This window comes from Dipodomys spectabilis, unplaced genomic scaffold (assembly GCF_019054845.1).
Source record: "Dipodomys spectabilis isolate Male_0828 unplaced genomic scaffold, ASM1905484v1 ptg000081l, whole genome shotgun sequence".
Classification (NCBI taxonomy): domain Eukaryota; kingdom Metazoa; phylum Chordata; class Mammalia; order Rodentia; family Heteromyidae; genus Dipodomys; species Dipodomys spectabilis.
The window spans coordinates 25,565,280-25,592,149 of record NW_024870758.1 but is presented as its reverse complement, the minus strand read 5'-3'; the positions used below and the strand labels follow the sequence as shown (position 1 = coordinate 25,592,149).

The window sequence follows — 26,870 nt, the reverse complement described above, 5'->3', positions numbered from 1 at the left end:
AAAACATTTAAGAGTAGTTTTTCTCTATTTCAAAGTAATATGGCCCTATCTACAACATAAGTAAATTATAGCACCTGTGTGTATGCATATGTACATGCACACATGTTTCAAAATTTCATTTCTTATAACTTATGCTTACAAATATAAGTTCCAAGATTTTTTTGAGAGAAATTCTGGTTTAAAAAACCCAGATAAATCTAATTATGCTTCTAGTTATGATGCTCTATGCTTGGAGACCATCATTTTTTTTTAAAGCAATTCAAGGCCTGTACATGTTAATCAAGTACTCTACTGATGAGCTACATCCCATCCTTTAGATTAAATGGCTTATCTGAGTACTATATACATAGTTCTGCAAAATATTTTAAGTAATTTTATTGATCTTTACAAAAATACACAAAGAAAAAAATGTAGATAAATGAATTGTACATGCTACAATATAGGTAAAGAGGTACATTCAGAACTATAACCCACATTTGCTGATCAATTTTCACTGAGGAATGCCTGTTAGTTCAGGACATAATAAAGTTAATATCCATCAAGACCTACTTAATCCCCACTCTAAAATACTAATGAAGTATAAATATTTTGGAATCAGAATGACTAAATCTGAGGTTCAATCTTTACTGTTTAAAACTGAGACTCAGTTTTCTTTGTGAATTGTGCTAATCATAGTGTATGTTACTGGCTAATATGGAGATTAAATGAGATAATTTAGGAGTGAATTTGATATACAGCAGGCACATAAATGTGATTCCTCCTACTATTTTTATCAATAAACCTTTAATATTTAGAGTACTGTATCTACCAAAAATGGCAATTCTATATACCATATGTGCTTTACAAATACTAGATTTAGGTATAAAAATACTTTTTCCTCAACTGACTTTTATATACAAATATGTTTTAGAAGATACACTGATTTAAAAATGAAAGGCAGGAGAGATGGCACATTTTCTCTTGCTCATATTTACACAGGACATACCTGGAACTGTTTTTGATATTGTATACTTAGGAAAAGTTGCAAAAAACTTTTATGTAATATTTCTTTAAAAATTTAAATACATTATTTCCACAAGTAGCCACTTATATGATGGTCCTAGGTATTGAAAATGGGCTTTAGTGAATTCTTATCAAGTAATAATTGCTAGTGTATTAAGAATATAAAAACACTTGTAGTCAAGGAATCAAGTTGTAAAGCTTAACTTAAGGGTTCTATTTCAAATTAATGACATCACTGAAAATACTAAGGAGAAAACTACATACAAACACACAGTAAGTGTCTAGAACCCCTTAGCCAGGTGCTGGTGGCTCATGTCTGTAATCCTAGCTACTCAGGAGGCTGAGATCTGAGGATCACGGTTCCAAGCCAGTCCATAACTTCTATAATTTTAATACCCACAGCTACTTCTAAATAGTATTAGCATTTTCATTTTCCCATTTTCTACCAATATGCTATAAAACATTCATATGCAAACTGCAATGCTGAAGTAAGACAGTTACACTTAAATTTAAATACTGGCTAATAGGCAAGGCACCATATATAACCTGAAATATACAGTTTTGCCAAATAATGCACAAAAATTGTAAAATAGTATGAAAGTAATTTATACACTATACACAACTCAGAAATCAAGTGAGTAAAAGGTAGGCCTGTCTGTACATCTAAGCCTGAAATGAGCCAGTTAAAGCTATCCTAAAGGTTCTGTCACAATCAACATATTTTTTTTAAAAAGAAGAAAAACAAAAAGGCCTCTGGATTGGTTATGTTCTCATTACCAATTTTAAAAAAAAAAAGCTGGGAGTTGGTGGCTCATGCCTGTATTCCTACTCAGGAGACTGAGATCAGTCACTCTGGATAGAAAGTCCATGAGACTCCATTTCTAATTCCAGAAATAAGGTAAGCTAGGGGCATGGTTCAAGTAGTAGAGCACCAGCCATGAGCAAGAAAGCCAAGCAAGCACAAAGCCTGAGCTCACCCATCAGTACTATCAAATAACATAAAATAACAAAGAGTAGAGTAACACTATCAGTACTAAATTTGAGTTCCTGAAACTACTTGAGAGATCCATTATACATAATACTTTTAATAATATAATGTGGCAGAGGGGATATCACTAGATCTCTTTTTGAAGCTTAGGTTGAAGGTAGTTAACCAGTGTGTCCAAGTTATAAAGATACTGGGAAAGCCTAAATCCAAAGCCAAAGCATGCACTGTTTCTTAAACACAGTAATTCCATTTCTAGAAATTTATCCTCTGGAAATATGTATGTGAAGTAATGTTTTCAAAAAGTTACTATAATACTGTTTCAAATCAAAACAGAAAACAAATTATGTGAGCTATCAACAGAGGACTGGTTAAATATATCACTTATGTGTGGTTTTAGGCTACTGCTGTACATCTTTATAAATGAGATTTTTGAAAATGAGTTTATATTAATGAAAAAGCGCAGAGAAACTTCCTAAACTGTGCCAGATCCATAGTCCACTGACAATAAAGCATTCATGCTTGTCTATGCCAACCAACATTGTGAAGGCCATAAAAAGATGCTGGAGTAAAACTCAGTACAGGCCAGAGCAGCAGACTAAGCAGAACTTTACATCAGTGGCAGGTATCCCAAGTTCTCTTGATGCCACAGAATTCATAAATGGGATCAGCATGTTCTAAAAAAACATGGTGATGAAAAAGGAAAAAAAAAAAAAAGGTTCCACAGCATCAAGCAGTGTAATACTTGAAACCTCATCATCAAAGTGACAGTTTTCAAGTGCCATTTATGATGCCCTAGTCTGGAAACATCCCAGCTAACCCATCTGATCAAAAATTTCACAGATGGAAGCACTTGATGGCTAATTGGCAAGTCTATTATTCAAATAAAACAGCTCTCTGTACCTCTTTTTTTATTATTACAAGTCAAGGTACAACCTGATGGGTCACTGAAACTAGCTTACTAAGTGATACCTCTTTCCCAAAACATGGTTTTTTAGTTAAGCAACATATTCTGATAATTAGTTTAGAACTAATCTGATTTGTGAAAAAATAATAAGTAAATCATCTTTTAAGAAATGAGTAAAAAATGCAAATCTTCTTTGAAAGGTCGTATTGTTGTAACCTTTAACTGTATCAATGTGTCAATATATACATTATCACAGTGAAGAAAATAAGCTATTCACTAATTTCTTGAATATTTTTCAAATGTAGATAAAGCATTTCGTATCAGAATAAAAAATAGCCTTACATATTTTAACTTCCTAGAAATTAAAAAATCAGTTTTTTGCAATAAAAATTATAACCATTTAAAATTTAGTGATATAAAGCAAGTAGCCAGTAGCAACACTATAGATTTTAGCTACTCAAGAAAATATTGTGGATATGGACTAGGCATTGCCATCAGATTTGTATTCCAACTCTAGCTTCATTTACTGTTAGTTCTTTGACTCAACCCTATGATATGGGAATAATTATCCCTACCTATGAGGGATAAAGATTAAATGAGAAGACTATACATATATAGAAACTTCACATCAGAATATGGAATATACTCAGTATTCGCCCAATGGCTCTCCTCTGCTCTTCTATTCCACTTCTGTAAGAACTAGAAGGACTCATGAAACAGTTGCCAACCAAAGTTGCTTTTCTTTCTAGATCCCACTCACAGTTACATATCTTATTAAGAATATTTGGCTACAATTTTCGTTAACATTACAAATTAAAAGCCTCCAAGGTAGAGAAGTATAGAAAAGCTGAGTTTAAATATATTCAAAGATCTCACTTAACCTAAAAAGTAGCACAGGACATGTATATAATAATCAGAATCTACAAGCAGCGGATGGTAGTCATGGACTCTAGTAAATACAAGAAAGTGAAATTTACCTCCCTATTATAACATATACATAAATGATGGTAGCAAGATACATTCTACTAGGTAATGAAGTAGTTTCCATAAGGTACAAGAAACTTCTCCTTCTACAAAGCAAAATAGAGCACTTTTCCAACATTATTTTTTGTTATTTTATTGTCTACATTTGTTTGTGAGAGGGCAGTGCTAGGAATTAAACAAATTGAGAAAACTGGAAATGCTAGGTGAGTGCTCTACCACTGTACCACCGAACTATATCTCACCTTTGGTAATTTTTTGTTGTTGTTAGCGGCCAGTTATGGGGCTTGAACTCAGGGCTTGGTCTCTGTCCTTGAGCTAGAGGCTAGAGGCTCTACCACTTGAGCCACACTCCACTTCTGGCTTTGTTTTGTCTTGTTGTTGTTGTTTTGTAAAAGTCTCATGGACTCATGGATGGTTGGCTTTGAACCTGGATCCTCAGATCTCTACTTCCTGAGTAGATAGAATTACAGGAGTGAACTACTGGTACCTGGCCCACCTTTAATACATTTTTGAAAAGCATTCTGCTTCTAATTATTCAAATTCTGATGCCTATAACAGTAGGAGGATAAAAAAACTGATTAACCAGAAGTTACTGTACAGGGAGGAAAAAATGTATTCCAATAAGACAATAGTAAATGCATAGACAAAAATATGAGAAAAGTAAAGTTATCACAGTCACTAGTTTGCTAAGCCTTCCAATAATGCCCTAAAGAGGAAGCATACAGGCCTTCCTTCACAGGAGAGAAAGCAGGAGAAATTGGTACCCATTTGAAAAGCAGCACTGGGAAGTTGCCTTGGGAAGAGTATTGTTCTGCTTTGATGATAACTTCTAGAATATTCAATATACACAACATCTCACGAAAAAATCACCTTGAATGTGCATGAGAAAACTCCAGTCTTGCATGGCAAGGTTTTAAATTAGTATGTTAACAATAGAACTGAAGTGATAGAATGAACTGAAAATTTCAGAAGTTGTATTACTCATGTTTAAGACAAAATTCAAAAAGTTGGTATGCCAGGTCTTCAGCATAACCAGTAAAACAAACATGTAAAGAAAAAAAAAAAAAAGAACCAGGTAAAGAAAAAAAGGACTGAGTGCATGGCCAAGTAGTAGAGTACTTTCCTAATAGGTGTGATGTCCCAAGTTCAATCCCCAGTACTTAAAAAATACAAACAACAACAAAAAAATGGAGATTGGATCTCATAGGATCCATAACATGCATACATTTGGAATCTTAGGCTTATCTATTTTGGTCTCTATTCCACACATTTTTTCTACTAAAAATATAAATATATGCCACAATCAGAATTCATACACTTCAGGTTTAAAATGTTAACCATGATATTTTTCCTCAACATTTTAATTTGGTCTTATCAGAATGTGATTAATGCTTGTGGACAATTTCAGTATCACTCAAAAAAAAAAATCACCACTCCTCTTATGTTCTAAAGAACTCAAAAACCCTTTATTGTAATTTCTTACCAAAATAGAAGTTTAACATTCACAAGTTTTCCTTGAAACACTTGTTACAACTAGAATGTTCGAACAGAATGACATAGATTAGTAATGCACCCACCAAGAATTTGTTTCTTTTACTTAAGAAGCTTAAGAGCAGATTTGAGACCTCTCAAAAGCACATTTTCAGAGTTAAATACCTATAGTGACAACTATAGTGGCAAGAAAAAGACCAGTTTACTTTTTTTTTTTTTTTTGATCAGTCATAGGTGTTGAACTCTGGGCCTGGGCACAGGCCCTGAGCACACTTCAGCTCAAGGCTAGTGCTCTACCACTTGAGCCACAGCGCCACTTCCGGTTTTCTGGTGGTTAACTGGATAGGCAAGAGTCTCCTGGACTTTCCTACCTGGACTGGCTTTGAACCATGATCCTCAGATCTCAGCCTCCTGAGTAGTTAGGATTATAGGCGTGAGCCGCCAGCCACCGGCACCCAGCACTAGTTTACTTTTAAGCTGACCTTTTTAGTCTGCCTAAAATTAGTTTTACTTTTGACCTAACCTTTTTGTATTTTCTACAGTACAAATACCAACTTAAGCATATGAATAGAATGATTAGTATCTATACTTTTTAAATAATAAATTTTTTATTGAATAGAAAATAGAACATTAAGCACATTTTGTATTTTTGCTTTTTTCTTAAGAAAAATTACTGTTGTTTGCAATTAAACAAAGAAAGGAAACTATTAAAAATACCTGATCCCAACTTAACTGGAAGAAAAATCGTCAAATAAATAAATATAAGGATACCCAGAAAGGCTCTTTATATATATGGGGGAGGCGGGGGGGGGGGCTGGGAAGGTGGCTCAGTGGTAGAGTGCTTGCCTTGCAAGCCTGAGGCCCTGGGTTCGATTCCTCAGCACCACATAAGCAAAAAGATAAAAGCCGGAAGTGGCGCTGTGGCCCAGAGTTCAGGCCCCATGACCAGACCCCCAGCCAAAAAAAAATTAAAAAAATAAATAAATATACAGGGGGATAACAACAGATAATCCAAAGAAATAAAAGGAAAACAGAAGCATTCATATACATACAATAAATATACACAATACACATACAATATACGTACAATATACACAATATACTATTAATAGAGGCAGGCTGAAGAATTAGAAATATAAAGAAACTCATAAAAGCTTTTTAAAAATAAAATCCTGTTAAATCATTTTCATGCTACAACACCAATGCTTATAACAGAATTACAGCTTTTATTTCGAATGACAAGTTTCAAGATTAATCATAGACATTAATCTATAATAGCTCATGCCACACAATTCTCTAGCAGATAAAAGATGAAATAAAAATAAACACAATAAGCCAGGCACTGGAGTGCATACCTGTAATCCTAATTATTCAGGAGGCTGAGACACAAGATTTGGATTTTGAAGCCAGCTCAGTCAGCTCAGGCAGAAAAGTCCCTGTGAGACCCTTATCTACAATTAACCACTCAAAAACTGGAAGTGGCACTGTGTCTCAAGTGGAAGAGCAGCACTGCAGCACTACCCTGGAGCACAGAGTCTCAGAGACAGCGCCCAGTCTGGCTTCAAGCCCCACAACCACCAACAACAAAAAAAAGTGGGCTGGTGGTTCACTCCTGGAATCCTAGTTACTCAGGAGGCTGAGATCTGAGGATCTTGGTTCGAAGCCAGCCAAGGCAGGAAAGTCTGTGAGACTCTTTATCTCCAATTAACCACCAGAGAATGAGAAGTGACTGTGGCTCAAGTGGTTGAGCACTTAGCTTGAGCTGAAGAGCTCAGGGCCAGCATCCAGGCCCAGAGTTTAAGACCCATGACGGACACAAAATAAAAACAAAAAACTCTGAAAAGTAAATGCAAATGATTTTTTGAGTTTGTCCCATTTGGTAATGATTTTTAAGAACTAGATACAAATGTTAATAAATATCACAATGTCAAGTGGAATTTAATGTGAGTAGCATCTTGTTCTTTTGATGTAGTTTGGCCCTTTGTATTCAGTAGAAAAGACATTACCTGAAAAGCTGAAGTTTCTTTTTATTCCCTTCTCATTAATTTGGTGAGTTATCTGGGCACTAGATACATTTGGTTACTTAAACTTTTTTTTTTGGTCAGTCCTGGGGCTTGGATTCAGGTCTGGGCATTGTCTCTACGCTTCTTTTTGCTCAAAGCTAGCACTCTACCACTTGAGCCACAGTGCCATTTCCAGCTTTTTCTGTTTATGTGGTACTGAGGAAACAACCCAGGTCTTCATGCGTGTTAGGCAAGCACTCTACCACTAACTAAGCCACTTTCCCTGCCCAACTACCTAGACTTAAATAAGTTTAAAATCTAGTTCTTCAGTTATTTATATATATATTATGGTCCCATGAGGTATACGTGATTACAATAACTAGAACATAAAATTTCGTTCTTCAATTTTCTAGGCTGAAGTGCTTTGCATTTTGTCAATATTCCAAACAATTCTATGTCTCCTGATAGATATATATATGTATGTGTGTGTGTGTGTGTGTGTGTGTGTGTGTGTGTGTATAAGAGTTTCTGTAAAATGAATATATATGTATAAGAGTTTCTGTAAAGTGAATAAATGAAATTGCTGAGTATCCTAGAGTCTAGGTATCTTCAACATCAGTATACACTATCACAGTTCTAAGTAGCTTATAATCCATACTTGATGTGTTCATTTAACACCTTTATATTTGTTCTATTATTTGCTAGGGAATGCTTCAAGTATTGAACTACAATCCTTCACATCTACTACCACATACCATCCCCCTTCTCCACATAAGTAGAAAAGCTTTCATGAGAACTCTTGACTCCTTAAATTTTCTTAACATATATTCTTATCTCCAGTTAGCCAGTAAAAAGCCACAACTGGAGACATACCTCATCATCTTAAAGAGTATCAGCTGTAAGTGGAGGAAAAAAGCTCCAGTACCAGCACATACACATATTTTTTTAAAAAAAGCAAGATGTGGTGGTTTTATTATGCACATGTCTATAATCCCAATTACTCTGACAAGAGACAAGGAGACGGCAGTTCCAGGCCATGTGGGTGAAAGTTAGCAAGGCTCTATCTCAAAAACAAGCTGGGCAAGCTGGGGCCTGCAATCCCAGCTATTCAGTGGACAGAGGTCGGAGGTTCATGCTCCATACATAGTGTTAAGTCCATCCAGGTAAAAATACGAGTTTTTGTCTGAAAAACAGTACAAAGGACTAGGGTAAGGCTCAAGGGGTTAAGCATTTGCTAGACTCTGAGTTCAATCCCCAATACAACAAAAAAATGATAGTGGTTTTAGTTTTCATTCCCAATACACAGTCATACTGGTTATCTTTGTGTACATTTAAAAAAAGTATTTTTTAGTGGGGACAAGAGAAAAGCTAGGAGAAAGCAAGGGAAGGGGTCCAAAAAGAAATGTACTCTTTACCTGAGTTATGTTGCTGTAACCCAAAATAAATTTAAAACTTTTTGAGGCAGTCTATACATAGCCAGAGGGCTTTCTCATCCAGGCGCCCAGGTTGCCCTGAAACTTGAGGCTTGTACTGCTACACTCAGCCTCTTCACCATATTCTAATCAGTGATACTAGGGTTTGAATTTGGGGCATCATACTTGTTAGGCTATGATATTGCTGTGAGCCGTTTTTCAATGAGTACTTTTAGGACAGGGTTTCATTTTGCCCCAACGTGTATGTGATGTACGATCCTCCTACTTTTAGGCTTCAAAAACTTGGGATCACAGGTGCACACCCCTGTGTCCAGCTTCCTATCACTAAGATAGATGATGTTTCTGCCCTAGCTGGCCTGGAACCATGATCTTCTCATTCTCAGCCTCCCAAGTAGCTAGGATTATAAGCATAAGCTACTGGTGCCCAGCTTATTGCTGATCATTCTTAATCTACAAACCATTTCATGTTCTTTTTCTAAGAGGTTATCTTTTTTGTATTACTTCTATATTTTTTTTGTATTACTGATTTTTGTTTAATGTCTTACAGATGAATGTGCTATAATTATCTCTTCCATCTACTCCTAGTATTTTGATTTAAATCTGTGCTTCAGGGACAAGAATTAGTAATATTTGTACTGAGGTAGTAAAAATATGAGTATTTTTTTACTGAGATGTACTTTCCTGTCTTGAGGAAAAAATTTCTTTTTTTTGGGTCTGGTCGTGGGGCCTGAACTCGGCCTGGGCGCTGTCCCTCAGCTCTTCAGCTCAAGGCTAGCGCTGTACCACTTGAGCCACAGCACCACTTCCGGCTTTTTTTCTTTTTGCTTATGTGGTGCTGAGGAATCGAACCCAAGGCCTCATGCATGCAAGGCAAGCGCTCTACCACTGAGCCACCTCTCCAGCCCCTTGAGGAAAAAATTTCTTCAAAAACAAAATGAGAGCTGGAGGCATGGCTCAGTGTTAGATCACTTTTCAAGCAACCCAAGCCCTGAGTTCAAACCTGTTAGCCCCAGCAAAACAAAACAAGACATTAAATTCTGCCAAGTGCTGATTGTTCATGCCTATATCCTAGCTACTTAGAAAGCTGTTATCTAGAAAACTGAGAATTAAAGCCCGAGCAGAAAATTTCACTGTGGCTGAGCACAGTGATAAAGCATCAACTGAGCAAACAAGAAAACCAAGCAAGCATGAGGCCCCAAATTCAAATTCCAGTACTGTAAGAAAAAAAGAAAAAAAAAAGACTGCTTATCCAAAATTACTGGACTAAATGAAGAAATAATAATTTTTCCAATTGCTATGTTAAATTAATCCTCTTTATGCAGCATTAGAACAAAATCGAAGATAAATAACAAAAACACAAGATCTACAGTAAGAAACCAATGGTTATTAGCTAATGTACACTAAAACCACCTACTATAAAGATTTGGAAGTTATAAGAAATACATCACATTCACTGGGAAGGATGGGTGAGAATGATGAAAGGGGTGACATTGATCAAGACACATTATATTCACAAATTGCTTTGCTGAATGACAATGCCTTTGTACAGCTACTTAAAGATAAAGAAATTTTAAAAAACAAAAATCTATTCAATTTATGAAATTATTTTCTAAAATCTAGTCACTAAAATAAAATTTTAATTGTACATGATAGCATGTTCAATGAATAACACCTGTAATTCCAACACTTGAGAGACTGAGGCAGGAAGATTACAGGTTCAAGGGTATCCTAGACAGATGTTCCAGGCCAGTTATAGCTACACAGTGAAATCCTGTCTCAAAACACATGCAGCCAGATTACATAGATAGATAGACGGATGGATATGTTACCACATGTAGAAAGCCTTCAATATCACTTGCCTATGTTTCCTTAGTTCTGCAGGCTGAATCTACTGGTCTACATCATAAACTTCAAATGACTGTATTTTGGCCAGTTAGGACATAACAGACAAACAAAAGGTAATACTAACTCTTCATATATCACTGGACATAGGCCAAAACTTGGAGAGAAAAAATTAAGAGTATTTTCACAAAAATATCACTGGATTTCTGACTGTTCTAAAACATACAGGTTCCATTCTCACTTAAAGACTCAGGTAAAAAGGGCTTCAGTTGAAGTGATGACATTTATCAAGATGAACTGTACTTTTAAAAAAATTTTCCCCAGTATTTGCTCTTACACTGCTTACTTCTCAGCTTATAAATGAATGATTTCCAAAACTAAAAGAATCAGAAAATTAATCCACATTTAATATGTAAGCCTGGGTCCCCAGCTCACACCTGTTATCCTAACACTTGGAATGTTGAGAATGGGAGGTCTGAGGTTCAAGGCCAGTCCAAGAAGAAAAGTTCAAGAGAACTTTTCTCAACACACTGCTAGCTGCTGGTGAGATGGCAAATGCCTATCATACAAAGTTACACAAGCGGTTGAGATTGGCAGAAAAGTCCATAACACTCCATCTCATGGGGAAAATCTGGGTATGGTGAGGTAGAACTAACATCTCAGAAACTAAGTTTAAAATAGTAGATTGTAGTACAGGTATTGTCATGGGTAGGAAGTAAGACCCTATCTCAGAAATAACCAGAAAGCTGGGCACTGGTGGCTTACATTTATAGTCCTAGCCACTCTGAAAGCTGAGATCTGAGGAGCATTGTTTGGAAACAGCCCAGTTAAGACAGAGACTATTACCTCCAATTAACCAGCAAAAAGCTGTTACTGTGGGTCTAGCCCGAGTAGTACAGTCCTAGAAAGAAGTGGTTCAGAGCCAAGAAAGTAAGTAAGAGTCAAAGATCCTGAATTAAAGCCCCAATACTGGTGAAAACAAGAACAAAACAAACAAAAAACACTAGCACACACACAAAAAAATGCTAAATCCCAGTACCACCAAGAAAAAAAAAACCCAAAAACTAAAACTAAAATTTTCTTAGGCACTACATTTAACCAATCTCATCTTTTGGACTTTGATTTTGCTGCTTTTACAAGTAGTTTAGATATCAAGATGTAGGGCAAGATTACAAAGACAATGGAAAAAAAATTACAAGATGGACACCAGTCAGGCTCATGTCTATAATCTAAATTACTTAGGAGGCTGAGATGAAATGATCAAGGTTAAAAGCCAGCCAGACAAAGAATCTGAGAAATTAAGTTTCAAATTAACTAGCAAAAAGCCCAGGTGGAGGCCTGGCTCAAGTGCTAGAGCATCAGCCAAGGTGACGAGTCAAGCAAGAGCATGAAGCACTGAATTCAAGCCCTGCATCAAAAATTACAGCAATATATATTCTAATAGAATCATCTTAGCATCTTCTGAAAATGTCAAACTGTTAAGAATTTTAGCAAAGCAAATTAAAAGATACATTCAAAAATTTAAAAATACTATTTTATGTAAATTAACAGTACTATCAAAACATTTGCTTCATTCAGCTTCAAACTACAATAACTTACATTGAAATAAGTGCGTGTGGACAGATGTAACAATTTTAGCCTACCACTATTTAAGTACTTACATTTTAAAATGTAACATTGCAATAAAATCTAAGTTGTTTTATAAATATAGTCTAGAATAAAAAAACTGATAAAGATAGCATGATAAAAGCTGTGGATGAAGAATGTTTTAAGATTGTTAGTATGAAATATTCAAGTCTAATAAACAAGAAATAAGAGCAAGCTAATAGCTAGGTATGGAAATATACATCTACAAACTCAACTACTAGGTAGGGTTGTGCAAGAGGACAGTAAGTTTGAGATCAACCTGGGTAACTTCGCAAGACTCTGTTTCAAAATAAAAAGGGGAAGAAGTATAACTCAGTGATAGAAACACTTGTCTAGCAGGCCTAAGACTCTGGGTTCAATCCCCAGTAAAAACAAATAATCTATATAAATTTAGCCATTTTAACAATTTTAGTTCAGTAATGGAAAAGACTGAATATAGTTCCATGCGAGTAAAAAAAGATAGGCAAGTAAAAAATGAGTATATTATCTTAGAGAATTATAAAACTAATGGGAAAAAAGGATTACTAGGCTTCACTTTGTAGATATAACACACAAAAACAACTTTATAGTCAAAGAAAGTGATTAGTGGAGACAGTAACATTTCAAGAACATGGGGCTAGAGACTATAGAAGGATTAGACTTGGAAAAAGTAAAGGGTGCTCTCCTATTGAGAGAACATCCGAAGTCTAGAGTGAAGACTGATTTTTTTAAAGAACTATTTAAATAAGGTCCTTTTTACCTTTTAGCCCAACTGTTTTGCCTAAATAAGCAGTCAAAGCTACACCAAAGAAATATCAGTGTCAACTGTGATTAAATTGCTTGTATTACTATGAACTCCACAAAAAAGGTGACCAATGAGATTAGCATACAGAGCAATGCCTAAATGTCATCTAATATTAGACTGTATTAAAGATACTACGGCCATTGGTATATCTAATATATATATTTGCCTTATATATATATAATAAAAAGATAAGATAAAGATAACTAAGATAATAATAAATAAGGATAATTAAGATAAATGAAGATAAGATAAAGATTCAAAGACTTCTATTGTTTTATGGGGCTAAGGGTATAGTTTAGTGGTAGAGTACTTCCCTAACATATGCAAGGGCCTGGGTTCAATTCCCAACACAAACTAACCAACCAAGCAACAAACTTGAACTTTTTATTAAAAACAAAGAATCCATGTTGGGCACTGGTAAGGCATGCCTGTACTTCTATCTACTCAGGAGGATGAGACCTGAGCAATAATACTCAAAGACAGACTCAGCAGTAAAGTCTATGACAGCCTTATCTCTGATTAACCACCAAAAAGCCAGAAGTATAACTGTGGCTCAAGCAATGGAGTACTAGCCCAGAGCAAAAAAGCTAAGAGATAGCACTCAAGCCTTGAGTTCACTGAACTGGCAAAGGAGGGGAGAGGGGGGAACATACACATTTCATTCTTATTATTTCAAAGTAATACTTAATATTTCACATTGAAGAAGAAATACAGTATTTTTCAATTTAGTCCTGGAATAAGAGTAAGTTTTAGGGAGAAAAAAACTGATTCTAGAGCATCTGATAAAGGTGCTACCATTAAAAAAAAAAAAAAAGAACTACAAATTATTCCTTTTTTAATGCGTCACTAAATGGGGGATGAAATAACAGGTTCTTAAGCAAAATACATTTAAGGTCCAGTAGGATTACAAATTGAGTACCTACAATCCAGAATCCAGTTAATAGAATTGAAATTAATGAGACAGTTAATAGAATTGAAATTAATGAGATTACTTACTAAGCAAGTATTAAACACAATGGTTTTTAGTGGTCTCTGAGAATCAGTATAGCCCAGTTTGTCCAGTTGTTTTTCCAGCATAAATTCATTAAGATGAATATATAATTTGCTGAGTCTAATGCCTAAGAAAAATTATTTGAGCAGTAAAGTACCTACCAAGAAAGCAAGAGGCCCTGAGTTTAAAAACTAGTGCAAAAAAAAAGAATTGAAAAGTTATTTTGGTATTTAAGCATGATAATTAAGCATGATGCAATTTCTGTTAGGTATTCTATTAAGGCAATGTTTTAACTCACAATTTGCAACTAAATTTATAAATTTACAGAATCTCCCTATTATCACAGCTCACATCTGATATCTTTATATGCCAGAGAATGGTTATATAGATATTACAAAAAGAAGAATCATGAAGAAAACTGGCTCAAAGACATATGAGAAATATTCAAACCATCAAAAAGTCAAAAAGTGTTACTGCTCAAAAAAGTACACCCTGCTTACTTTCATAACATATTAACTTTACAATTTAAACCCAGAAATACGATGTCCTTCTTTCTTTTCTAAAAGGTATAATTTCATGTATCTCAAAATTTTAAACAAAGTGAACAGAGAAAATTCTTATTTCCAGGAAAGTAGTAAATCAAAGTAATAAATGTTTCCCACACATTATTTAGTGTTACAATGCATCAGTAAGGTTAGCTCCTTACCATGTTATCTGTTGGGTGATTTCTTTGTCTTTGTATAACTATAGAAAAGCTTGTCGTTTATACACCATGAAATACTTAAGGAGATTTCATACTAACCTGGCCAAGTCCAGGCATACCTCCTCCAAGTCTAAGAAGTCTGTCCATATTTCTAGAAAACAGAAACAAAGGAAATGTTCCTAAGTACAAAAGTGTTTACTCAACTGCTATCTATATAATTCACCTTCAGTCACTCAGTATGTCAAAAATATTGGTGGTAATTACAACACAACATCAGACTTCCTGTTAATTAACACCACATATTAATTCAAGAAGCTGTCTTCCATGCTAATTAACAGACCTTATTTTACTGCTTTAGTTTTGGGTTATCCCCAGTTTTAAAGACAAGCAATCTAAGCATACTTTCAAAACTTTGCTATCATTAAGTTAATTATATTTTTTTATTGTTATCTAATAAACTACCTGAATGAGGAAAAAGTGTCTGAAATGCTTATCATATGTATGATTGAATTTCCTTCAATTTGTCCAGAGTGTACAAATAAAAATCCTCACTTTTAAATTAAATTTTAACATCCTCATTAGTAAGTTCTGTGCTAATTAACTTACAGCTTGTCAGTTATCATCAAAACTACATGTGAAAGACATTGTGAGCAGATTATGGATCTCTGAATTAGCATCAAAGGCTTTTTAAAAATGAACTCATTATTCTAAAAGAAATACTATAAAGTAAACATTAATACATTAAGATAGTGTTCTAGAACCTACATGGATATATTATTACTTCAAATGTAGTTACAAATCTTTTATACTAAGGAAATTCAGCTGCTATTCTCAATTACAATTTCAGAGTTCATCAATACAAAGAGGTTTAACTTTGAACTATCAATTTTTTTGAGTGTTTTGAATAACTATACAAAAACTTGAGGAACTTATTCAAGAAAACAATTAACAGAAGTACTTAACACATCCTCAAATGCAAAAAAAAGTAATCAAATTATAAAACTTAACAGTACAACAGATTCCTTATAAAATAAAAATGTTTTCTTGATTTGAAAACTGCTATTACAACTTCAAATTCCTCTTCTTCTAAATGTATCCTTTAGAAACTATTACCAAATTATATTCTAAATTAAGTACTAATAACATTTGTCCTTGTTCTAGTTAGAACTGCTATACAAACTAACTGCTGAACCAATCAGTAACATTTTAATTCTGCAGATATTTAACAGTAATACTACAAACTTTATTCAAGTTCACATATAGAAAAATATAAAACTATAAAGCCATAGACTCAAGTGATGGTCACCTAAATACAAAAAAAAAGAAACCCACAATCCACATCTCCAAAATGCCTCCTCCAGTCTCTACCATACTGCATAGGTGGGACTCCAATTTCTAATAGTAAAGACCAGTGCTATGGCTTCAAATTTTATATGAACAGAATCAGATATTTGTTGTGTCTGGCTTGTTTCACTAAGCATAAAAGCTTATACAAATGAAAATAAATTCATTTGTACAAATGAAAAGGCAAGAAAAGTTAATGCTATAAACAAAATTTCTACTTCCAACACCTTACTCCCTCAACCTAATAATATTTCAAATAAAATCTCACCAAATTCTCATTAAAATTTCTCAACTCAAATATATCATTCAATATATAGCATATTTTAAAAATGGAAAACAAAAAAAATCCTATATATATATATATATATATAATATTAAAGACATTATCTTCTAAATATTATTACCAAAGAAGAAAAAAATTGAGACCATTTCTGTATTACAAAAAAAAAAGCCAAAACAACAATACTTTAATATATACTTTAATATATAAACATAATACATTTTTAGGTATACACATATAGATACACAAATATATATGTAAATTCTAGGCCAAAGTCAATTCCCAGCTGGGTTCAGTTTTATCTACTCCCTCTGTGTTGTTTCTGGTGACTTTACACAGACTCCAGATGCTGTGAATATACATGAGCAATGTGGGAAACGGCGGGAAAGAAAATCTGGCAGGTCAAATTTGTGTTTTCAGCAAAACTAGGTGTCTCAATCCAAGAAAAATATTTAACAAATTAAAACATTTCAGATGACCATATTTTAATAAAAATACTAACATTTAGAATGAAATATACTAATATTCTAAATCTTACAAATCTAAAAAAATCTGGTGATTACACACATACATAATTCAATGTCTGCTAAAAAATTCTTTTTCATAGTACCTATTATATCCTGAAATAAAAATTAAAGGTACAATACAATTTTAAATCTTACCTGGTCGGTATTATAAGCCTTAAGGTATTAAGCTTCAAATTGATGAGTTTGGGCAGGTTTCTTCTTAATTCAAACTCTTGCTAATATTGGGCAATAGTTCCAGGAACTATTTTTTCTTTCCTTAAAAAAACAAAAGCAAAGTAGATATAATTATTTTATAAATTAAAGAGGACATTTTTATACCAAAATCATTTCAAAGAACAAACTTCAGGCTGAGCAAGATAGAGCGTGCCTATGTATGTCTACAATCCCAGCTACTTAGGGAGACTGAGAGGACTGAAGTTGAGGCCAGTCTAGACAAAATTTTTCTGGAGACCCTATCCTAACCAATAAGCCAGACATGGTGTTTCACATATGTAATCAAATCTACAAGGGAGGCATACATGGAAAAATCTTAGCCAAGGCCAGCTTGGGTGAAACCACAAGGTATTATCTGAAAAATAACTAAAGCAAAAAGAGGTGGGGGTAGAGTATTGGTAGAAGCACATATGCAATCCTACACCATAAGAAGTTTTAGAAATGAGTATTGGTAGAAGCACATATGCAACCTTATATCATAAGAAGTTTTAGAAATGAAATAGAAATTAGTTGCTTATTTACTTTTGAAGTGCTGTGGATCACACCCAATACCTCACGTAAACTAGGCAAGCATTCTACCCTGAGCTATACTCCAGCCCTAAACTGATATTTATCATTTCCTGAGAACAAAGATTTACCATCCCAAGCAGCTGTGGAATAAAACATTTAGTTCTATGTCCAAATTTTGTTTGTTTGTATATTTTACTCTGAGTACTGACTCTAAAGACATAGATTTTATGGCATTTAGTTGGTTTGGAAGTTTCTCAAAGCATAAAATTTACATGTATTTTCATTTTATTTTATTTGCATTTATTTTTTTATGTGGGAGGGCAGGTATTGGGATTTGAACTCAAAGAGTCTTCGGCCACACATCCAGTCCCTTTGGATTTATTTATTTATTTTTTGCCAGAGTAGGTCTTAACTCTCAATCTTCCTATCCCTGCTTTCCTTTTAGCTTCAATTACCAGTGCCACCACAACAGGTATGTTCTTCAAGATAACGTCTAACTTTTTGGCTGGTCTGGTCTTAAACTATGATCCTCTGATCTCCATCTCTATCTAGCTGGGATTACATCCAGTCCTACTTTTATTTTCAAGTAGAAAGTTCATTGTACCATGCAATTAACACAAAGGTTTATTACAAATTACTACAAATTTGTGACTCATGCAATCTTAGTAATATTTTCCTTTTATTTTTTGTTCTGGTCTTGGAACTCAGAATCTGGATGCTATACCTGAGCTTTTTTGCTCAAGACTAGCTCTCCACCTCTTAAGCCACAGTTCCACTTCAGGCTTTCTGTGATTAAGTAGAGATAGGCCTTTCTGCCTGGGCTGGCTTCAAACTAGAATCTTCAGATCTCAGCCTCCTAGGATTACCAGCATGTACCACTGGTACATAGCTCTTATTTTTAAAGTGTGCCATTCATTACCCTCAGAAGTAGTCATTTCTGGGGCTGGGAAGGTGGCTCAGTGGTAGGGCACTTGCCTTGCATGCCAAAGGCCCTGGGTTCGATTCCTCAGCACCACATAAGCAAAAAGAAAAAAGCCAGAAGTGGCGCTATGGCTCAAGTGGTAGAGCGCTAGCCTTGAGCTGAAGAGCTAAGGGACAGTGCCCAGGCCCAGAGTTCAGGCCCCACGACAGGACCCCAAAAAAAAAAAAAGTAAATAAATAAAAAAAAAAGTAGTCATTTCTTAATCATTAACAACTATACCTAAGAAGATTAAGATAACAAGATAAAACAATGATAATAATTTGTATAAAATACGGCAATTTAAAACTACAACAACTATATAAGTCTTCATTACTGTGTTACCTACCTTTCAATATCAAAAGGCCAACATAAACTACATAGCAAGACAAATAAGAACATAAATAGGGCTGGTAAGGTGGTTCAGTGGTAGAGTGCTAGTCTTGCATGCATGAGGCCCTGGATTCCATTCCTTAGCACCACATAAGCAGAAAAAGCCAGAAGTGGTGCTGTGGCTCAAGTGGTAGAGTGCTAGCCTTGAGCTGAAGAGCTGACGGACAGTGCCCAGGCCCAGAGTTCAGGCCCCACAAACGGGGCGGGGGTGAGGGGGAGAACATAAATAGCTTTATGAAAGAAATAAGCATAAAAGGTCTCATATCATATGACTCAATGAAATATCCAATGAATCCACAGAGAAATGCTGACTGGAAAGAAAACTAGAGAAACTACTTAATGGATACAGAATTTTTCCTTCAAATGATGTAAATATTCTAGTGCTACTGGGGTAGTGATGCAGCACAGTGTGAATACACCAAATGATACTGAACTAGTCACTTCAAAATGGTTAACTTTATTTTGTAAGTTTTTTTCACAATAAATTAGTCATCCAATAATGTGTTTATCACACCATTTTGCAACCAGTATATATCTTGCTAAACAGATAATGTATTTGGTCTCCTACAAATGCTGATATTCAACTAGTAAGTGGACAAATGCTAAGATTTACACAGTGAATAAAAATAGACAATGTAGCTGGGTACTGGTGGCTCATTCCAGTAATCCTACTACCTCAGAAGACAGATCTAAGAACTGAGTTTGAAGCCAGCCTTGGCCAAGTCTGTGAGACCCTTACTGCCAATTAACCATCAAAAAGCTGGAAGTGGAGCTGTTGCTCAAGTGGTAGAGTGCTAGTCATGAGCTAAAAAGCTCACAGTACCCAGGCTGAGTTGAAGCTCACTGGCAAGAAAGAAAGAAAGAAAGAAAGAAAGAGAGAAAGAGAGAAAGAGAGAAAGAGAGAAAGAGAGAAAGAGAGAAAGAGAGAAAGAGAGAAAGAGAGAAGAAAGAAAGAAGAAAGAAAGAAAGAAAGAGAGAAAGAAAGAAAGAGAGAAAGAGAGAGAGAGAGAGAAAGAAAGAAAGAGAGAAAGAGAGAAAGAGAGGGAGAGAAAGAAAGAAAGAAAGAAAGAAAGAAAGAGAGAAAGAAAGAAGAGAGAGAAAGAAAGAAAGAGAGAAAGAAAGAAAGAAAGGAAAGAAAGAGAGAAAGAAAGAAAGAGAGAAAGAGAGAGAGAAAGAGAGAAAGAGAGAAAGAGAGAAAGAGAGAAAGAAAGAGAGAAAGAGAGAAAGAGAGAAAGAAAGAAAGAGAGAAAGAGAGAAAGAGAGAGAGAAAGAGAAAGAGAGAGAAAGAGAGAGAGGGAGGGAGGGAGGAAGGGAGGGAGGAAGGGAAAGAAAGAAAGATAGAGAGAGAGAAAGAGAAGAGAGAAAGAGAATGAAAGAAAGAGAAAGAGAACGAAAGAAAGAAAGAAGAAAAAGAAAGAAAGGAGAGAGGGACGGTGGGAAGGAGGGAGGGAGGGAAGGAAGGAAAGAGAGAGGGAGGGAGGGAAAGAGGGAGAGAGAGAAAGAAGGGAGGGAGGGAAGGAATGAAGAAAAGGGAAAAGAAAAAGAAAAAACAATGTAAAAAAAGAAAAACAATGCAATATTGAAAGTCACTGGACTAATTCTTGAACTAATTCTAACATCTCTAAAAATAAAAATGTTGTGCAATTATGGAACAATGACGGCCATCTTCTAATCAATGAAATTATGAGCTATCAAATGTTTCAAAAAGTACTGTAATTGCAATTGAGAAACTAGAAAAGCTGTGAATGGTAGTGGTGATCAGGTTAGTAAGTCATTAAGTCAACATACATAGTGCTGCTGAACTGTATACCAAAAATGTTTAAAATAGTAAAATTTATGATATATAGTTTCTAACCTGACCCGTGGACACAGTGTTAACAACTACAAGAAGAAACAGAATAATAAGCTAAGGCCTATTACAAATGTACTTGTACTTTTGGGTTGGTGTTGTTATTGTTTGCTTCTGGCAAGACTACAGATTGAACCCAGGACCCCTTGTATGAGAGCAAGTCTTCTTATCTCTGAGTCCCAAACTCCTACAGATAGATTTGGAATATAGAATTAATCTTCACAAGATAGACTATGTTCCATGTTCATGCAAGAGGACTGATGAACAGTAAATTACATAAAAAAGATATTGACCATTTAAGATACATATACCTCAAAGACCAGGAAAATATAGAATAAATATTTGCATTTATCATATGTAAGCTTTAATAACATTTCTAACGTAATTGTTTTTCAATGTCTCTTTATTTTCATGACCTAATGGTGCAAAAAATAAAAAGGTCCACTGGAACCAGATGGTAAATGATGATGAGTATTTTTCTTAGTATATGAGGGTTAAGTGCTGTGATTCTGCAGTTAGAATAAGATTGAAATATTGGCTCTTAACACTTATTAGCTATGTGCTTGGGTCAATTATGTCTCTCAGCCTGTTTCTTCATCCACAAAAGAAGGATAAGGACAGCACTCATAGCAAAACATTTAACACAGTCCAGGCACAACATAAGTAAATAATGAATGCTAGCTGTTATTACTAGTACAATCACTTCTAAGAAAGTAGTTACCAACACAGTCACTTCCTCAAATAGTTTGCCACTTAATGGTTTTAAAAACACCACATCAAGCATATTTCACAATATTCAAAAAAATCACATTAAGGCAAGGACTTGAATTCTGCAGAATTTAGCAAAGAGGTTCAAAGTTAAAGTGCTACAATGTAACAAAAACACTTTGTAATCTTAGAAATAAAAGCAAATCAAAAGGTCTGTGAGAAATGGAAGAAAAAAGGGTGAACAAATGCAGCAGTTACTCACTAGATACTATGTGGAAAATGAACTATACAACTTGTGGGTGGGGACAGAAGAGAAAAACTGGGAGAGAGGGAAAGAGAGAACTGAGAGCAAGGGAAGGGGTGACATTCTCCAAAAAGAAATGTACTATTTGACTTATGTAACTTTAACCCCTCTGTATATCATCTTTATAATAACAATTTAAAGGAAGGTCTGTGAATCTAAACTAAGTTTTTATACCTTTCAAAAAAGTTAAGATTACAAAAGCTCATTCATGATATGATTAAATTTATTCAAAATATTATTAGGCAGTATGAATAGTGATTAACAAACCTAATATGTCATACAAAGAACAATGGTCAGAATCCTAAATGGCAAAAAGAATTTATCAGTATTTACAAAAATGGATGACTCCTGATGGGTAAACAAAGGAGGAGGCTACAATGTTTGATAAGAAATGTACTCATTATCTTGCCCATGTAATTGTAACCCCTCTGTACAGTATGTTCACAAAAAATAAAAATTAAAAAAAATCCATTTTTTCTTAATCTTAAAATCAATATCTGATTACAATCTCCTACTGTTTTATGATTATGTTCTATTTAAAATAAATAAGTTCTTAAATTTTAAAATCGATATACAGAACAGTGAATAACTGTAGTAGATCCTTCAAAATTATATATATATTTTTTTATTTTGGGGGGGGGGGGGTTCCGGTCCTGGGGCCTGAACTCTGGGCCTGGGCGCTGTCCCTCAGCTCTTCAGCTAAAGGCTAGCGTCTACCACTTGAGCCACAGTGCCACTTCCGGCTTTTTTGCCTTTTTGCTCGTGTGGTGCTGAGGAATGGAACCCAGGGCCTCATGCATGCGAGGCAAGTGCTCTACCACTGAGCCACCTTCCCAGCCCCCAAAATTATGTTTTTTGAGTTTTCAACTTTTCAGATTTTTTTAAACCAGGGATACTAGTGTTCTAGATATGTATAAAATTCTACAAGAAGCCAGGCGCCAGTGGCTCACACCTGTAATCCTAGCTACTCAGGAGGCTGAGATCTGAGCATCGTGGTTCAAAGCCAGCTGGGGCAGAAAATATCTGTGAGACTATCTCCAATAAACCACTCTTAGAAAACTGGAAGTGGCGCTGTGGCTCAAGTGGTAGAGCACTAGCCTTGAGCTGAAGAGTTCAAGTCCCATGGCCAAGACACACACACACACACACACACACATACACTCTCTCTCTCTCTCTTTCTCTCTCTCTCTCTCTCTCTCTCTCTCTTTCTCTCTCTCTCTCTCTCTCTCTCTCTCTCTCCAAGATCTGGATATCCTTATCCAGTAGAGCACTAGCCTTGAGCTGAAGAGTTCAAGACACACAGACACACACACACACACATTCTACAAGATCTGGATATCCTTATCCAGTCAGACTTATTGTTGTGTTTCTGTTGTTGCTTCATTGGTTTGGGGGAGGAATACTAGGATTGGAACTCAGGACTTCATGCATGAGCCGTGCTTCCAGCTCTTTTTGCTCTGGTTATTACTATTATTGGTTTTCCTACATTGTGCTCCTAATGCTCTGGTTATTTTTGAGACAGGGTCTCACAAACTTTTTGCCCAGGCTGGAACTACCATTTTCACTATACCAACCTTTCTTATAGCTAGGTGACATATGCACCACTGTGCCCAGCTACAAGTCCAAACTGGGGCTCTCACAAACTTTCGAAAACTTCAAACTTCAATCTTCCAAACATTAGACTCCAAAACAGAATTACAGGCATTGCTACACTGAGCTTCACTGTTCATTAACAAATCCATTGCACCATTAATTTACTATTACTTCTCAGGCTAATACTAAACCATTTTAAACTACTCTAAATATAATGACTATATTTGATTTGTTTGTTTGGTTTTTGGTGGTGTTGGGAATTGGGAATTGCACAACTAGGCTAGATCTCAGTAATCAGCCATTTGAAGACACAGTAACACTAACTCAAACTGGCTTTGAACTCACTGTTTCATTATATTTCTAATTTCTCTATTTTCTGCTTTGTGGAAAGTAATTATGAGCTTCTTTCTGTGGAAGTAGTAGAGCCAGAAAGAGTTAACATTAAACTTATTTATATAAACAAGATTTGAAAAACAAGACCACACCCACCCAGTTTGGAAGAGAATGGAATTATATAAGTACTCCCTAATTACAACATTCAGGCAAAACATTTGAGTGCTACCTTGTGTACTCAAGAATCCGGAGGTGAGAAAGATACAATCCTACAAAAAAAAAAAAAGATGAAAAGTAGAAGGGCAACTGTACAGAGTAGAAAAGCCACTAGAGTGACAAAGGCTGAGTCTGAGCAAAGTACACTATACACATATATAGACATGACAAAATGAAATCCTTTTGCTCAACTAATTGATGCTAATAAAAAGTGTTTTAATAAAAGACAAAAAAAAAAAACCCTCTAACTCTAGTCTACTTAGATTCAAATCCAGGCTCCACCACTATTTTACTATATTGTGGAACAAGTTTACCTTCTTCTAGTTAGATATTTGATATGCCAATAGTAATATCTATAGCTTGTAAATCTGAACTATTTTAGAATTGGTAAGGATTATTCTCTCCAATTCTCTCATTTTACAGATGAGAACATCAAAGCAGAATGTCAAATGTCAAATGAGTGCAACAAGAGTAGATATTAAGTTCATGACCAAGAAATCACATGAGTATTCAGGCAGGGTTTTCTCTAAACAGTGAAACAAACATTTCTATAAAATGAACCTACATACTTTGTACAATGTATGAACAAAGTATATATTATATATATATATATATATTCATTGAAGTTAAAACCCAGCTTTTCAATTAGAATAACAATGCATTATTTACCAAGTACCCTGGGGAAATAAAACAAGAAACAACCAAAAAACAGATGAGACTAAAATGAAAGATTATGACTTCAAAACTCTCCAGCAGCTCATGACTGTAATCCCTGATTCAGGAGGCTGAGATCTGAAGATCTCAGTTCAAAGCCAACCAGAGCAGGAAAGTCTGTGTGACTCTTCTATCTACAATTAATCACCCAGCCAGGATAGAGCTGTGACTCAAGTGATAGTGCTAGCCTTGAGCAAATGAAATGCAGGGACAGCACCTAGGTCCTTAGTTCAAGCCCCAGAATTGGCACCAAAAACAAAAAACAAAAAACACTTCTTTTGGCAAGACTTAATTTTGTGCTAGACAAATTTGAGACAACACTCAGGCTATTCACTAACCATATCTTGACCGTAGTTTATTTTTAGACACTATACAGATGCATTAAAATCTATGTAACTTTAAGTGAGCCTACATGACAAGGCTACCACTATGTTAACTATCTTGACTCAAACCTTGGTCAGTTTATTTCAACATTGTCAGTACTTGTCTTGAAGCTTGACTCACATTAAGTCAGCAACACTAAAACCATGCTTTGATGCCAGTGTAGAAGCATACACTTGAAATCCCAGCAGTCAAAAGGATGATCACCAAACCCGACTGGACTACATATGAGACCCTGCCCCCGCCCAAAAAAAGTCACACTAGAACCATGTTTCTATGCTAATTCAAAAGCCTCTCCCCTCTCCCTTTGCCAGGAAATCATTATCATTTTAACCTCCAAAACTTTTCATTCAATCACTAGCTTTCTATTTAAACTCAAAACGTTTACATTATTTTTCTTTAGACAGGTTCTGAGCTAAGTTCCCAAGAAAATTAAGTTATAAGAGGTAATGGCACAGCCTTCGTGGCTGTAGGGACAGAAAAGTCATCAATTCACTGACAATTACCCAATTAGAATACAGAAAATAAGTAAGCGTAGCAAGGAGAACTACGCTGTTCTGATAATATTCAAGGTTAAAAACAATGACTCTCCGAAAATTAAAGAAAAATAAGTTGAAAACCTAAAACAAAACATTTTATATATATATATATATATATATATATATAATTAAGAAGGACATAGCCTACGGAGGGTGGCGGAGAGAGACAGAAGGAGCAAGCGATAAAGCCTGTATGTATTGTGGGAAAGTTTCTGGTCTCTCCCTTGTGCCCCAGATTGCCGTGAAGTTTTTCAACATTGGAACTACTATAGACAGGACACCAGCAGGCCGTAAACAAGGCTGCTCCCTGTGTGAGCTGGAGACGGTCCGGAGCTGTGGTGAATCCCACCAAGTAGAAACGATTGAACCGAGACCCCTTGCTGACCTGAACCCTGCCAGAGAACCTGGGGAATCGGCGGAGGGCAGGAACCGGCCGTAGTTCCTCTCTCAAGGTTCGGGCTTCCAGTAGCAACTCGGCTGGGCAACGTGACTCAGGAAAGCCCGGGGCTGCGAGCGGCCTAGCGTGGCCACATCGGTGGATCGCCCGCGCCAACCTCCTAGACCTCACCTGAAGCAGGGCAGGGAAGAAGGTCGCCGTTCAGACCCTCGTCTGGCCTCTGCGGTGACGCGGCGACGGCGGCAGCGGATCAGATTCGGCCCGGCTCTGACTCCGCGAACCGGCGATGAATCAGCCCGATTCCATTCAAAAAGAGTCGCCCGGGCCTCCGCCGCGAAGTACTTCCGGGTTCACGGCTCCACTTCGGCTTCCGTTCCCCCGACGGCCAATAGGAACTGAGCAAGCGTCCCAGGAGGAGCGCGCGGAGCCTCCGGACCGCGGCGGCTGTTCCCGGGTCGTCTCTCCTCCCCGGAGGCCGAGGCGGAAGTGGGCGTCTGGGCCCCTCCGCCCCTCCGACGGCCTCCAGTTTCTCCCTCGGCCTCTGCGCAGCCTCCTGCCGCCTCCCGGGCCTGGGACAGCTCTGTGTCCTGCTTGAGAAATGACCGGCTCGGAAAAGAAACTGTTAGTATTGTGGGGCCCAGAAGCACTTTCATCCTGATGTCCACCTGATGTGACTTGCCTCAAAAACTAAAAAGTTTTACTTAGAAACATGGTTATCTAGAAAATAAACCAGAAAAAGGGACTCGGTCAGAAAAGGGAAATGGCCAGCCTCTCCCACCCCGTAGTCTAGCTTACCCACTATCTTGTATTTACTGATTTAAGGGTTTGGATTTAAAGGA

At 36.0% G+C, this 26,870-nt stretch overlaps 1 protein-coding gene across 1 annotated transcript in view; it reads right to left on the bottom strand.

Annotated features, from left to right (window-relative positions):
• Positions 1–26,375, bottom strand: part of Psmd14 (proteasome 26S subunit, non-ATPase 14) — a 95,395-nt gene extending 69,020 nt beyond the window's left edge. Inside the window, exons 1-3 of the mRNA XM_042683499.1 lie at positions 26,203–26,375; positions 17,059–17,178; positions 14,872–14,923 (exon numbers count right to left, since the gene is read on the bottom strand). Of these exons, the coding sequence (XP_042539433.1) occupies positions 14,872–14,919 (48 nt within the window). The 5' untranslated portion in view covers positions 14,920–14,923; positions 17,059–17,178; positions 26,203–26,375. The remainder of the gene's footprint in view (positions 1–14,871; positions 14,924–17,058; positions 17,179–26,202) is intronic.
• Between the last annotated feature and the right edge of the window lie 495 nt (positions 26,376–26,870).